The following is a 15,081-nucleotide window of genomic DNA, read 5'->3' on the forward strand; positions in this document are numbered from 1 at the left end:
AAAAAATAAAAAACATAAAAAAAACAGTGCGAATAGAATTTTATTCAATAACTCAATACATAATTTTTTTAAAAGTTTAAGAAAATTATCTTTAAGCTACTAATATATTAATAGTCCTACTTACTAGTTTATAACTATTTTAAACTTAAATTTAATTTTTAAGAATTTTTTAAGCTTGTAGTGTAAATACTAAGAAATTTTAACTGCGTTGCTCGCTTGTCTGCGCCGCTCGCTTATCATATACGTTAATTTAAATACAAATATATTTTAATATACTTTAATATACTTTAATATATTTTAATATACTTTAATATAATTTAATATATTTTAATATATTTCTAATTAAACTATTAAGCCAGATATATCAAGGTACACATTGCTAATCAGCTTTTCTTTAATAACCGGCTGTTATGAATCCTTTGGGTTTAGCAAAGGTCTGTGTACCGCTGAAAGCGGAGTGTCACGACCTGACAAAGCACTTGTCACGTGACCAACGAGGGACCCACGGTTACCCACCAATCAGGATGCGATCACCTCTGGGAGCCAAGTGATCACGGTGATCACTTCAGGGTCACCTATGATCACCTACACGATCACTCTGATCAACCTCTTGGGAACAAGTGATCAGGGTAAACCCCCCAAGTATATAGAACACACTCATTGCACTTCCTATGTAGTAGCTACCTCAGCTATCAATACAACTTGGTTACACTCAATACCGTTGAGCACATTACCAGACGTGACACCCCCCCTTGTTCAAGCACAGCGCGACTAGTCTATCTGCCAACATAAACCCAGCACGACCGGTTTATCCCTTGGGAATATACACGATCGTCACACGGAGGTCTTCTAGCGGGTTTTAAAAGGTAGAAGGGTGAGTCATAAAAGAGATAAGGAAATAATCATAAGGCAAAAGATACATTAAAGTATCTATCAAAGTTGTTGATTCCTATCTAATGGCTGCAGGATTTGACTATTATAGAGGCAAGTTCGTCACGTAGGGGACTCTCGTGACTGGAGCACATAACAGTACTTGATAAATAATATCGCTTTAGGGACGTCTAGGTACTGAAAATTAAATTTCAATAACTAAACCCGCTAATTGCTTAGCGGTGGGTTAGTGCCTACGATAAGCGGGAAAGTACTGGCATGTCCTCTCCATTTCGTTGGAGGAACAGAACACACGAAGCCACAGCGAGAAGAAAGCGCCTTATTCTTCTTTCTGTAGGTTCCAAAAGAAGGGATTTCACGCACTTTATCGTGAACTCAATATCATAAAAAATAATAAGGGCAAATGATCAATTGATAGCAATGAAAATTACCTCAAGAAAAGAAGCCCAAAACTCCCCATTTCTCGAGTAAATCTGAAGAAGATGATGATGATCAGAGGCAAGTCTGCCTCTGACCTTTTCTACGTACAGGAAATTGCCCGATGGCCCAAAACAGCCTAGCACCCTTTTCCCCCAACTCACTATGCTGACTCACCAAGTTATCACATTCGGTTGGGTCAGAACTTTCTGGCCTTCCTCCGCAAAGCTTAAGCTTTGAGGTGCACTCGCTTCTCATGTACGTTATACATTTCTCAATTCAAATATTTAATATATCTAGTTTATTACATTCTTTACTTTTCTTATCCTTTCTAGCCTTACTATCTTAGCAGTAAAAATTATTTGATTATATACAAGCCTTCACTGCTTGTCCAGGTCTATTTGTCCAAACCAAAATCTGCTAGTATCTGAGACACCCTGGACAAGCATGGTTGGGAGTACTTAGCCCTTAAAGTAGTCGAAGGCCGTCCTATTTGACCCAAGAACCGAAGCACCGTTATGTCGTCCAGGTAGGCCTCTGAGTGGCGCAAGATCGTCAAGGATACCGCAAACAAGAATCGCGCAAGCTCTGACGGGGTTTGAGCAGAAAATACTCGTCGATAGAGAAGGATATCAGAGAGGTACTCGGCCATATGCTTGACTGCTGCATATTTCAACCGCGCCGTCGCCACCACCTTGTCGTGTTCCTGAACTCCCCTTAGCTCGTCCCTTTCCGCCTTTGCTGCTCCCGTCTGAATAAATGCATAGACAGTTGGGTGATGAACCGACCAACTGAGAGCCTCTAGGATGTACCGTTCCATTTGAGGAAATAGCCGGACACCGTAGTCGAAGCAGCAAATGTGACTCAATGCCTCAACTGATGGCACATCTGTTGGATTTTCGCAGAATTTTGCCGCGATGAGCAGCGAGACGCATCCAGCAAGCCTGTAGTGGTGTCGTGGAACTTGTCTTTTCGAGCAGTATCGGTCCAAAATGTTCACTGCAAGTGGGAGGGTCTCCGGCAGAAGCCTCAATCCGTCATGAATGCGAACCAAGAAGTCCACAAGGAAGATCCTGAACAACCCCCCAATCTCATGTTGAAGGTCCATGAGCTCAAGCACCGGAAGTGTGTCCGCCTAGATACCGAAATATAAGCTGATGAACACCAGTGTTAGACGTCGGGTATCACACCTGAACTCCTTGAAGATTCTTTTCTATATCCTCCCAGTATTCTCGGAAGCCATATATGCTCTCCTCTGGTTCTTGACGGCGGTACTCATCCGCGGTTTCCATTCTCCCACGGCCGTATTTACTGTTGATATAGGCGATTCTATGAGCCAAAGAGTCTAGGTGAAGTTCATCAAAAAACTCGATGACAGAAGTGTCGATATCAGCAAGGGCAGCCATCCCGAGCTTGAGAAACGCGGAGTGATGTTGAGTACCTTAGGTTTCATGAAGTACTGGATATACTGACATTTTATTGTACTTCATTGCAGTGCCCACACTCAATTTATAGTGCCGCGTCAGTCAGTTTAAAATTGACTTATAATTCAGTTATTTGTGGCACGTCATCCAAAACCGTCTTTATCCATGGGCGGGTATCTTTTGCAAGGCTACCCTTGTCTGGTTTGGATTGGGGTTATGATGATATTTACTGGATCTGGTCTTGTCACTCCACGCGATGTTTTCTGCCGTCTCTACATTCCGCTACAGTCTCCAGTCGCCCCACTCCACATGCACGTCCCACACGCCAACTTTCCAGGTGCATACTTACACGTGGAGAAACTCACAAGCTAGAAACTCAAGCCAGAAACTCAAGCTAGACACTCACAAGCTAATATGGTCTAACATTGAGAAGTCGGGTGGATTCTTGCCGTAGACAACTCGTCCTTTGCTGTCAACGGCAGTTCCCTCATCAGTTATAGCAATGTACTCGCTATACTTCCTCGTCTGCTCGATTTCATCCAAGCTAATACCAAGGTTGTCCCGAGGGATCCAAACTATTGGGCGACGAGAACGGATGGCTTCGTGCTGGAAGGCTGGGATGACGAGTTGTTCTCTTTCCCACGCTTCCAAGTCCTCCAGCTCGTCAGGAATTCCCCCAAACAATGCATCCGTCATGGCACGCTTAACTCCGCGATGCTCGACTCGCGCATCAGGTACCGAGCCCAGGGTGTCTCCAGGTCGTATGGAGGACTCATGTCGATAGCTCTGCGCTCGTTCAAAAGCTTGATCCCGAAGTATGGCTTCATCTTCAAAGGTGATGGGAAGATGGTGAAACAGAGGCGAAAATGTCTTGTTAAGAAGGATTTGGTATATGGCAGTAGCGACCAATATGAAGCTCATGATAATAGCTTGTGGAGTGCATGAAGCTGTCCCCCGCTCGTCCCTAGCTATGAAAAATAAACCCGTGACGCAAAGTTCCATCACATATACCCCAGTGAATGTTTGGTTGATTGCCCGAGGATAGAGAGTGCCACCAGTGTCATAGTCTAAGCGTGTGACGTAAAGCAGAGCGTAGCGTTGCGCGAGCCATAATAGACCAAAGGTTAGCACAGCTAACAGGGATATCAAAGGCGCGATCACGCTATATATTAAGGCAATGCACCCAAAGTTCGTATACACGGGAAATAGGGCACCCAGCCGAATGCTTCCAATGGTCGTATTTCGCGCCCATTTCTCGCGCGCAGTCGCATCAAAGAATCTTGCAATAAAAAACCAGGAAATGAGTGTACCGTATTGAAGGAGTGTAGCAGAGCTGGCGGAGAGTGCCTGTAGAACCATATAGGAGAAGAAGTAGTTGGCACCCTTGGGCAGATTGACCGCAAGAAGGCGCATGACGTCTCCGGCAGTCTTCAAATCTCCAAGGCGTAGGACCAGTTCCTTGAACGAAGAAGCAAAGAATGAGGCAATAGAGACAACGAGGAAAAGCTGTGTGAAGAGGAATATAAAGTAGTACGCCTGGACAAATTCACCTTTCTGAACCTTTGTCTTGGCACCTTTGAACTCCGCCAAATAATCTAAGATATAGGGGAGAAGAAAGAGTATGGTAGCGAGTGCAACCGTTGGCAAAACCCCGGCAAATGCGTCGATAACCTTCTGAGCTGTTTGGCTGCGCTGGATGAATAATAGAAGCTCACTTGCTTGCATGACCTGTCCAATCTGGCTGAAAATGCCGGTCCAAGCTACCGGTACAGCCCAAACACCGCCCATGAGAGCAAGTATTCCTATCACGGCTGCTGTTCTCAGCCATTCTTCACGCCATGTTAATCCAATATTGCTCCAAATAATATGATTGGGGGAGATTTCAACCATCCTAGGGGCCATTGACTTTGGAATATGGTAGATCTCGCTCTGACACGCCATGTGAGCAGCTACCTGGCAGTGGAACTGGACGAATGCCGAGTTCATAATAGGGAAGCTGTCTTGTCGCCTCTGATCCTCCTCTATCTCCATGTTCAAGCGAGCCAGCTCCCGGCGGTGCCATAGTATTGCGTCTACCTTCTTGCTGAGCATTGGTATAGCCGGGAGCCAAGTCACACCAAAAGGCGGTATTCTATAAGTAGGCCGATCCCTTTCGTCGATATATTTCTGCCAGACACCCTGTAGCGGCTGGCTATCTCTACTATCCCGCCCATACTCGGGGTATGGAGGATGGGAAGAGACTTCTCTACGAATACAAGGAAATACACTAATAGCCCGTTGCCAAATGGTCTTATCCGAAGAACCACAGGGCCTGACAGAGCAATGAGAAGTACCTGTGGCTTCCTGTGTACTATTGTCATGCTTATCGTCTTGGGGAATAGGCGAAATATAGCTACCAGAAGGTGGCTTCCAAAATTGCCACCATTTCGTGTCTTTTGCTGTATAGAAGTCTTGCTCATGGTTTAATTCACGGACCGTATTTTCACTTCTTACAGCCCCTGGACTGGTACCTACCCTGTGTGCGGTCTTTCTATCCATTTGACCTCGAGATTTGAGCTGCGAGTCTGACCCAGGGGGGGCGATAAATCCGTTAGCATTGCCCCAGGTTTCTTCAACTTCAGTAGTAACCTTGTTCACGGCCCGCCTTACTCCATGGCCCATCCTACGCAGCTCGTCACGATGTAGTAGTTTATAGTAGGACGTATTTTCACACCGGGCCACCAAGTCCTTTGACAAGAGGTCTCTCTTAATCGACGGCCCGCCGAGCTGCCAATCAGCGCCCGATTGGCCAAGTTGATTAATATTTTCACACCCACAAAAAGCACCACGAGCTCTGTGTTGGCTAACGCTCATGCCTCTTGCAACATTTTGTGCATCCCTGTCTGTTTGAACATCGCGGCTAGCTTTCTCCTCGCGTGTAAGTGCCTTTAGTCTTAGCTCTTGGCGGATTTTCTGTTCCTCGACCTCTTTTCTCGTCATTTCTGCTTTTGTGGCACTTCGTACGAGTTCTGTCTCGGCAGATTCCAATCTAAGATGTACCTGATTTCGGTAGTTGATTTTATCCAATATTTGTGAAAGGTTTCGGTTGATCCATACATTCTTCACGCCTCCAGGAAATACGTCAAACAGGCCTCTCAGCGCTGGTTCGGTGAGCCACTTAGGTGGTATATTATTAATGAGTACAGTGGTTGCTGAAGCTCTCAGTCGATGCTCGGCACTCGTAAGGTAGTCTTGGCGGACTTTAACGTAAACTCGCAGCTCAAAGAAAACAACAATACCTGTCCAAACTACTATCAAGATCGCTGCAGCGAGGTGGGCCCAATAGCAACTGGTTTTGGTAGGACTTATATTCCCCCACGCAAGAGTATCTAAGCCTGTGGTTATTAGTGAACTTGAGTTACTTATAACAGGTCCGTCCGAGTTCAGACTATGACTCCGTCCGCTGATGTAATTGAGCGAAATTAAAAGTGGCATTAGAGTAATTGCAATGGGGACAAAGATTACTAGAAGAGTTTTCAAGTATCTTAAAAAGAAAAACGCGTCTAGTCCAGCTTTGTGAATAAGTTCTCTATCATTGATAGCCCACATCTCTTTTAATAAGTAGAGAGATGACTTCGGGGGGGCTTTAACACGCTCTCGCTCGGGCACAAGATATGACTTAGGTTGACTAGGTTACTGGTTAGTAAGACAATTTAACAAAATAAAGATCAATAACTTACAATATCCGAGCTAATTTATTTCGCAGAGACAAAAATAACACAAGCTGAATAATGAATATTATAAAGCCACTTCCTATGGCTGTTAGAAAACTAAACAGACTAATTCCATAGTCTTTCTGAGCGCTGCCAGGGCGTTTTTCTGTCATAGTTCAAAGTCCAAAGAGAAACTCTATGTATACAGCCTTGTTAAAAAAAAAAGAAAGAAAGAAAATAAAAATAAAAAACTTAGGATATAAATTATATATTTATACTGGAACAATGCAAGACATTTAAAAGGTCATTTTCATATAAAGTTGTTGGTACAAAACTGCTAATTCCATTTTATCTTTAGCTTTATATATTAGCCCCCTTTTATTCCTACTCTTCAATTTGTTCTTACCCCTCATTTCCAGGCCTTCCCTATGCCTTCTTCCACATCAAGTATATATTCTAATAATGATTTTCAGCTTGAGGACCTACTTTCTAAAGTATTAGACCAACAACAGGCGCAAACGAACCTTCAGATCTCTAATATACAATTCAAGATTAGCACGTTAAGTCAAGATATAAATAAAGCTCGAACAGAGTGCTTTAGGATTTACCAAGTTATAAATGACTTGGTAAACTGTGTTCTAGAACTGCAATTAATTTGTAACAATATAGAGGAAAACACTACAAGGGAGGCACAAAAGTGGTATGCAAATTATAGTATTTCTTAAAACATATTAAGATCATTATACGTATTATATTTAGGCTTTTGATTGTCTAATACCTAGAATCGCCTTATAGTTAGTAGGTAACAGCATATATAACAAGCGAAATCACCCTTGCTATCCTTGCATAGAAGCATCTACGATATTCTTCTTAAAACTATTAAAAATGCCTTCTATTTCGCCCACTATCTCCCAAAAGCCTGAAGCTATCGTCGTATATATACGCTGCATGAGATGCCGCCGGGAAATAGAAGCAATGTCGACTGATATTATTCCTGCGGTTAAAATAAGCACCAACCTTTACTACTGTTTCACTTGTGCTAAGGAAACAGGTTATTCAAAGGAAAAATAATTTACGGCTACAACAATCTGCAGATAAGAAGTCCTCCTCCTCGTATAGTATATTCTCAAGCTTATAACCGCAAGCTATTAGAGGCATGAATGGGGAAGCCGCACAGGTCCAACGATTACCCCATGCGGAACCGGATAAATGTGACGAGCGGGCGATTCCCTAAGGGATAAACCGATCGTGCTGGATTTATATTGGCAGAGGATCAGGTCGAGTTGCTCTGAGCGATGTGGTTGTCACATCTGATAATGAGCTCAAGGTTATTGAGTGTAACCAAGTTGTTTTGATAGCTGTGGTAGCTACTACATAAGAGAGTGCAAATGAGCGTGTATTGTATACTTCGTGATGTTCCTTGGGGGCGCTGGGAGCGTTGGGATCGTTGGCAATGCAAGCCGTCGCTCCTAGTCGTTCCATCACTCCTGCCGTGATGTGTCGGACTGGCTGATTCAGCACTTCTGATCAGTGTGGTCTTAGTGACGTAACAGGGTTCTACCGTGGTTGGCCGCCTATTACGGCTTAGGCCGTGACAATAAACCCAGACGAATGCCTGAGCCAGCGATCGGCCGATTGCCAGGCATCGCGGCCGGATTAGGAAGCAAGGCAGGATCAATCGTTGCACACACCAGAGGCTGGCTTTAGAAGCTGCTGTCGTCACTCTCACTCTCCTGTTGGAGCCCCATTCAGAAGCCTACAGATGCCGCAGAAGGAATGGCCTGTTTGAGAATATTTATCTTTCTGAGATCTAACTATAAATATAAACACACTCGGTTCTTATGCAGGTGTTTTTGCCACCCTCGTCACTTTGTGATCTATCTGCTTCAGCAATAATCCTTGATCTATGGGGAAAGCCCGAAGCAAATCCAAAAGCTGCTGTTGCTGGAAAAACAGTTGACGACAATGATATTGCATCTGCTCAACAATCTCTCCTTGCGCCATTTGTGCTCTCTCTAGACGTCGCTGCATGTCCTCTTGTCTTTGTAAAAGCCCATGTATCTGCTGAAAAGCACGGCCAACTCGCTGGGAAAGCTGTTGGTCTTCTGCCGCTCCCAGGTCCGGGCCGAGGTAGGCTGGGGGCTGAAGATTCTGTCGACCACGGCAATGCAATGGCTGCGTAGGCTGCTTTAACTTCGGCCGATACCGTTCCTGGTTGAAGACCGTGTCAAGGAAGAATTTCTGCTGCTCTTGTCGTTCTTGCAACCCCCCGACTAAGTTTTCGAGCCGAGCCAGATGCCGTGTATGCTGAGCCAGATGCTGTTGCACCTGATCGATTTGCGTATGAAATGGATCCGACCGATTCATTTCGGCTTAGGTGATGGTGCATAATACTTCAAATGATTTCAATAGGCGTAAAGACTTTCTCATGCGGCGGCCGTGACTACGGTCGCTCTTGCGCTTCGACTGCGACACTTTCTTTATAGGCTCCGTGAAACCCAATTCAATGCGACGTTTCGACAAGTCCAGAAAAATGTCTGGTCCGCGACCGGACAATACAACCCTCCCCCCGGAATTGACATGGTACGCTTTCCTTTACTGGAATTGGTTGTTGTTTGCTTAGGTATTGTCCAAGTTTAAAGCGACAATAAATGGATGCCTCAAGCTACGTCTAGTAGAGAAGCTCATGGTATGCACGTCACGGTATATATTACACTGATTCCACATCACCCCTACCTCCCACTTATTTCACTAGCCCTATTAGCAACCATGAGCTCTGCATCAAATGGGAATCCGGGTGAGGAAACCTCTCTAGAAACTTCCACGTCCCAGGCTCCGCCCCAGGCCTGGCTGACGTCGATTGCCAATAGTATAGTGCTGCTAAATACGGCAGTTACTCACTTCTTCCATTCTTTTAGTTTGACTGATGCTTTTCTAACACCAACCTTGTCGGAGACCAGGCTGCCAGAGGTTATGAGAACCTACATTACTGACTCGGAGAAATTGGCTTTATTCAAGTCAACCTTAGTAGCAGCTAATTGCATCCTAAGTAAATCGTGGTCTCTAAGCTTAGCATCAAGCCAATTCTTGCCTGCGGGGCTTTTATCTGCCGTAGCACTATGGTTCTGCCGACGGAGCTTGCTATGGATCTTGCGCCGAGCCTTGTTGTAAGTGGACAGCCCGTTGTTTAAAGCCTGTTAGTAATCCTTGAACAGCTCCCTTTTTGTGTGTGGAGTTACTGTGATGGGCTCGACATTCTTCCAAACTCCTTTGCCCCAGCTCCGTCTCATTCTTGTCATTTCACTCTTAATGGGGCCAAGCTTGATGAGTTGCATTGCCTCAGTTGCAGCGGTTGGATATCTCACCAAGAGAAATACAAGCAATTACAAGAGTGCCGCTTCCCATCCATGTTCCAAGAAACAGATGTAGCATGCAATATGTAGAGACATCGTAAGGCTAATATATACACACGAGTTACTTAAACCATTGAAATTACATACTTTGTCCAGTAGATAAAAGTCTTTATCAGGTACAAGTTAATAGTAATGATAACGATGGCGACAACTTCCCGTGGGGTACAGTTAAGTTCAGTGTGTTTCCCGTCTAAACAGGTCCCTTGTTGGGGCACAAGGCGCGCTGGGCTAGGTGGGTCTATCAATGACCCTTCCGCGAAAAACCCGCAACAGACCACACATCTAGCCGAGCCCAGGTAGAAAGAAGAGGTGGGTAATAAAAGTGAAGAAGCGAAGTTTATCGGCTTGTTCGTTGCCGGGAATGTTGGTGTGGCCTCGAACCCAGCGTTGGTTCAGGCTCAGGTACTATTCCTACTCGGTTTCAGCCGCCATTCCCCGGCAGCCATGCCCGGTGAGCGGGGTTTGGCCGACAGCCGAAGCGCTCCGAATGTTTATCCGTTACGTTCCACTTCGCCAAACGCCATTTGGTGTTTGGCCATACCAAAAGGCTTGGAAGTCGAAGAAGACTTTTTGGGAGGAGGCGGCCGGTGTGCCCCGCAAGCACGTGGCCGCAGCGAGGTTGCCCATGCGGATTATGATCTCTTGCATTGGTGATTCTTGGAGATTCAGGACTGCCTTCAAGCCCTCCAATGCTCCTGCGGTCTCGGTATCGAAGACCTAACTCTGCCGATCGGATCGGGCCAATCCGAGGCGGCCCAAACTGTCAAGGATCGAAAGTCTGTTCCGGTAGACGGTGAAGAAGTAGCTGGCTACTCCGTCTGGGGACAGGTAGCCGCCTGAGTATATGGCCAAGGTGAGCGGATCGAGCGACTGAGCCTAGTGAAGGAAGGCGTCGGCCATTCCCTCCTTCGATTTTGTCTGCAGCGGCGGCATTTGTCTTCGACAAAAGGGTTGCTAGACGAGCCTCGGTCGTGCGCAAGGGGACAAGTGTCATCAGTGCGACGAAGGTGGGCCTGGAAGCTGCTTTCTGCCGGTGCCTGAGAGGTATCCTCGTTCGATGAGATCGCGGTAAACAGGTCGGCTAGGCAGGAGCGCGGATCCCCAGATCAAGGCGGCCCGGGCGGGTTCTTCGTAGACGATGATATTGCCGCCGCTTGCAGCTGCACAGAGCCCATGTTGCAGCGATCGTTGTGCACTTGCCAAGGAAATCAGGTGCAAATGAGACTACTTTGTTTTAACGAGGTAGGAAGTGTCAGAATCGAGGCCCCAGCCACCGAGAAATCAAGGTCCTACTGTGGTGCCAAGGTTCAAGGCCAAGGGTCTAGGTGCATTCCGGCAGCTGGACAAGCTGATAGCTAGCTTGGTCTGTGATAAGGGAACTGTCGCATATCACCGCTAGGTTCGTGCCACTGGATATGAGACGTGGCTCATACTTTGGGGTCGTGTATCCGGTTTCACATCTGACTTATCGCATCAAGGATTCCAATCCTAACGATATGAGCTTAAATAGCTCTGCCCGAACACATGGCTGTTCAATTTCCTTTGTTCTTTAGATAATTCTCATCAATTGACTGGGGCCATCAATTATCCCTGTGGACCCAATTGTCTGACAGAAGGTCCACACATCTTAACCTAAACGTACTAGGCCCTATGAGGTTAGTCTCCCCTGGCGGGGGCGGAATAAATGCCACCAGCTCACTCACTCATTCACTCACCCATTCATTCATTCATTCATCCATGTAGCTAGTGGAATTTATTTTATTATGTAACAAATTCCGAGTCTTGCACCTGCTTAGCCACTTGACCCCGAATCAGGGCCGTGCCGTAGTAGTGACGTGCTTGAGAACCTAGCCAACCAATATGACACGCAATCCCGAGGTAGTTACGCTGAGCACCCTCGCACACCAACCAGGGTCGCAATGCACCACACTTTCATTGCTCGGTATAAGCCAGCCCATTCTCTCTCGCACAGAGCCCTATAGTTTCAAGCAGTCTAGGGGCCTGGTCCCAGCTTCCCAAAATCTTCAGACATCCCAAATAGCTGTCCGTCCATCAGTTGGGAGGTCGAGGCGAAGTTTCCTTGGCCACTAGTCGTGCTTGCCCCGCCACTCACAGCGGGGTAGTGAGCGCCCATCTCAGCTGGCATTTGCTGTCCGGGATGCGTGGACGAGCCTCTCAGGGGCATCAGGACGCTATGGGCGTTGGCGGTTGGCAGGGTTGTCGGGTCCGTGGCGATCAGTGATGAGTTTTGATGGCCCCCCATTGGTTTGAGCCCTTGAGTCGCATTGTCGATAAGCTTTTTCGACAAGTTCATGTCAGATGCCAAACTGCTGGTACTTGGCTACTCTTCAGTTTTAATGCTCTGAGTGCGTATACGAATACAGACGTGGGGGTAAAAAAAAAAAAGACTTACCTGTCACGGATCTGGTTTAGCTGCACGGTGCACAATCCCTCCAGCCTTCCCACCGATTCAATAAGGGTATCAACTCTTCTGTAAAGGTTATTCATGCCCGCATCGATTCCACTCACGGTCAGATGGATTGCAGTCATGCTGGACTGAAGACTGGTAAAGCCACTGTGAAAGTTACGTTAGTGACATAATACATAGGAGTCAACGCGTTACTGGCGACGCCAATCTAGAACCGGTGTTAATGAGAATTCATGATGAAAGATATTGGAATAGTCAAGACAGATCGGCGGATCACACATGGTAGAACCAAGGATCCCCTTGAGTGATGACGCTACGAGTGACTGACCTTTGGTCGTGCTCCATTTCCCTGTCCAGTTACTATATTGAAAACCTGGGAAGTAGCTGAAAGGGCATAATTCCTGTGCTTACTAGTGTTCTCTTGCTGAAAGTGCGATCTCGAGAGGCTAGCCATGCGGCAACCGTTGAACAGCTTCATAAACATGCTCATAGTGAAGAAATCTTGGTAATAGATACTTACGCACTGCTTGACACAATATAGATTAATACAATGAAGCATCCCGCAAACAACCCGTGCGTACCAATTGCCACAAGGGTGAAAGTCGTCCCGGCGCTCGCGCGAACGGCTCACGCTGCCAGCACGGGAGAGGTGACCATCTTCATCATAGCTGTCGAAGTCAGTTATAGGACAAGAGGCGCTGCTGGTGGGGGAGGGGGGTGAAGCGGGAGAGGGGGTGAAGTGGGAGAAGGTGGGGGGCGGTAGGAATGTACACATCGTCATGACTGTCCTCCCTTGTCCTTTGGTTGTCTGAGGCCTGGTCAGGGTCTCGTTCCCAACCATGATGATCGTTCATGCGTTGTATCTTTCTTCCGGGCTTTTTCCCCACGGGCGGCCCGAGCGGCGACATTCCGTGCTTCCGAGATGTCGGTAGTCCCCCGTCATAGTCCTTACGCGACGGAGCCATCGCGACGGAGTCTGGGAACGGTTTTCAACGAAGAATGTAAGAAAAGAGATGAATGACTGTCTCTGAAATGAAGGTAGGAAAAGGACATCTCGTTCTCTATATACTCGCAGCCGGTCCCGACAGTTTGGAAAAGGGTGCAACCATGTGGTCAAAACCAGACGAGTTTCTCGCTGTAAACCCCGATCCCGTCGCTCTATGGGAAATCTTTTTGCTGTTGGCCTGCGCATCCCAGCCGGCCATTGAAGCAACGTATCAGCCCCCTTGCAGTCACCGCCATGGGCTTAATCATTGAACAGCTACAGTGGTCACAACAAGCTTCAACCACTTGTCAAGCAGTTCTCAATAATACACTAGAGGGCAATAGTCGTTCTAAACAATGCCGTAAGCGCCCGTCAAGCAACTATAAGCTCCCGCCTCTGCATAGTGGGTGTTGCGGTGGCCGCTTTCTGATGGCCGTAGGCTAGTGATCAGCTGAACTGTTTCGTGGTCTATCTCCGAGTAGTCTCCGTTGTTTTCGGGTCTCTCTACTCATCGAGAATCAGACCTTGAAAGATCACGATGGTGATGTGACGCGTGATTGTGAGGCCACGTTAGGACGCCCTTTTTCTCGCTTAATTTAGAGAGATTACGTTGATAGTAATACCGATGCGTCAGGTTCAAGATCGTCCATCTTTGTAATTGGACATCTTCCAAGCTAATCCCGTGATTTCGTCTCGATGGTGACATGGCTTTCTTTGGTGAAGCCGCCCAAGCCATCCCTCGACATTGAGCTCCCCCTTCCGCCGTATCCGAGCACCAATGTGGCCATATACCAAGGATGGTTGCTCTCTGGGATAACCATGTATCAACAAACCTCGGTACGACGGTGCCCCCTTTCATCTCGCCTAGCTCCTGCAGACACAGGCGATCACATGTCATCGCCTAAGGCAATCTGTGTGCGTGGTCGGAGATCCTTGAGATGGTTGATTCAACCTCAAGACATGTAGCCCAACTGAGTTGCGTACCGTGGCCTTGACAGGAATAGACACATGAGTACAGTTGGACCACCATGAATTGATTGTTGATACCGGATTAAAACTACCGTGTCTCATTACGCCAGTTACCGCGGCGCTTCGCTACTGGCCCCTGCCTACCTGCCCCTTGGGTTTTTTTTTTTTTTTTTGGACGGGAATCGGACTTAGCAGGCATGGCTCCGCAAAAAGGCTATGCAGGGTTATCCATGACCCGGGCCTGAGTGGCGTGAACCACCATCGTGGGCAGATATTAGCGGGTCGGAACAGCGGCGACAATGAACTCGCAATCGTTTGGGAGGCATGGGACGGCGTGCAGGACCAACGAAGAGAAGAGACAGAGAGACACAGTACACAACAAATTCTATAAACAGTGATCAGAGATGGTTGACTGACAGAGTGGCCTGAGATGGCAAATTAACAGTCACCAACGACTGCGAACCAACAGAGGCATCTGGCATGATCAAACAAGACGATGGGCAGTTTTGGACTTATTCCTAGAGACCAAGAGTCTTTGGCCGAAGATGGACACAAACAGGATGGTGGCCAAGGTCAACTTCTACCGTACCTTACAGATAGCTGATATCCAAATGCCGCCTAGAATACCCTCATTAACTCTTTCTTTTATCTACAGCTGGCTCACTCACCCTTCCACTACACCAGCTTCAATCAGTCTATGATACTAGAAGGTTTCCCTTGGAGACAAGGAGGTGCTCACTCCGTCAAGGCAAACCTATCATCAGCAGATGTGACAGACGTCCTCTGGATCATTTCGCTCGAAAATGGCACGGCAGTATGCGAGGAATCCCCAAACCCACACTACTCAACAGAAAACTTTAGT

General features: G+C 46.9%; 2 protein-coding genes across 2 annotated transcripts; both read right to left on the bottom strand.

Annotated features, from left to right (window-relative positions):
• Positions 1–1,705: 1,705 nt before the first annotated feature.
• Positions 1,706–2,714, bottom strand: NCS54_01484600 (Cyclin-like protein; the record flags this gene model as incomplete). Its single annotated transcript, XM_053159969.1, has 2 exons — positions 1,706–2,443; positions 2,499–2,714. The coding sequence occupies 2 exons, from the start codon at positions 2,712–2,714 to the stop codon at positions 1,706–1,708; spliced, it is 954 nt and encodes a 317-aa protein (XP_053015944.1).
• A 420-nt stretch (positions 2,715–3,134) lies between these two features.
• On the bottom strand, positions 3,135–4,520 carry NCS54_01484700 (Hypothetical protein; the record flags this gene model as incomplete). The annotated part of the gene is made up of 1 exon (XM_053159970.1): positions 3,135–4,520. The coding sequence occupies one exon, from the start codon at positions 4,518–4,520 to the stop codon at positions 3,135–3,137; it is 1,386 nt and encodes a 461-aa protein (XP_053015945.1).
• Positions 4,521–15,081: the final 10,561 nt, after the last annotated feature.

Source organism: Fusarium falciforme, chromosome 13, assembly GCF_026873545.1.
Source record: "Fusarium falciforme chromosome 13, complete sequence".
NCBI lineage: Eukaryota > Fungi > Ascomycota > Sordariomycetes > Hypocreales > Nectriaceae > Fusarium > Fusarium falciforme.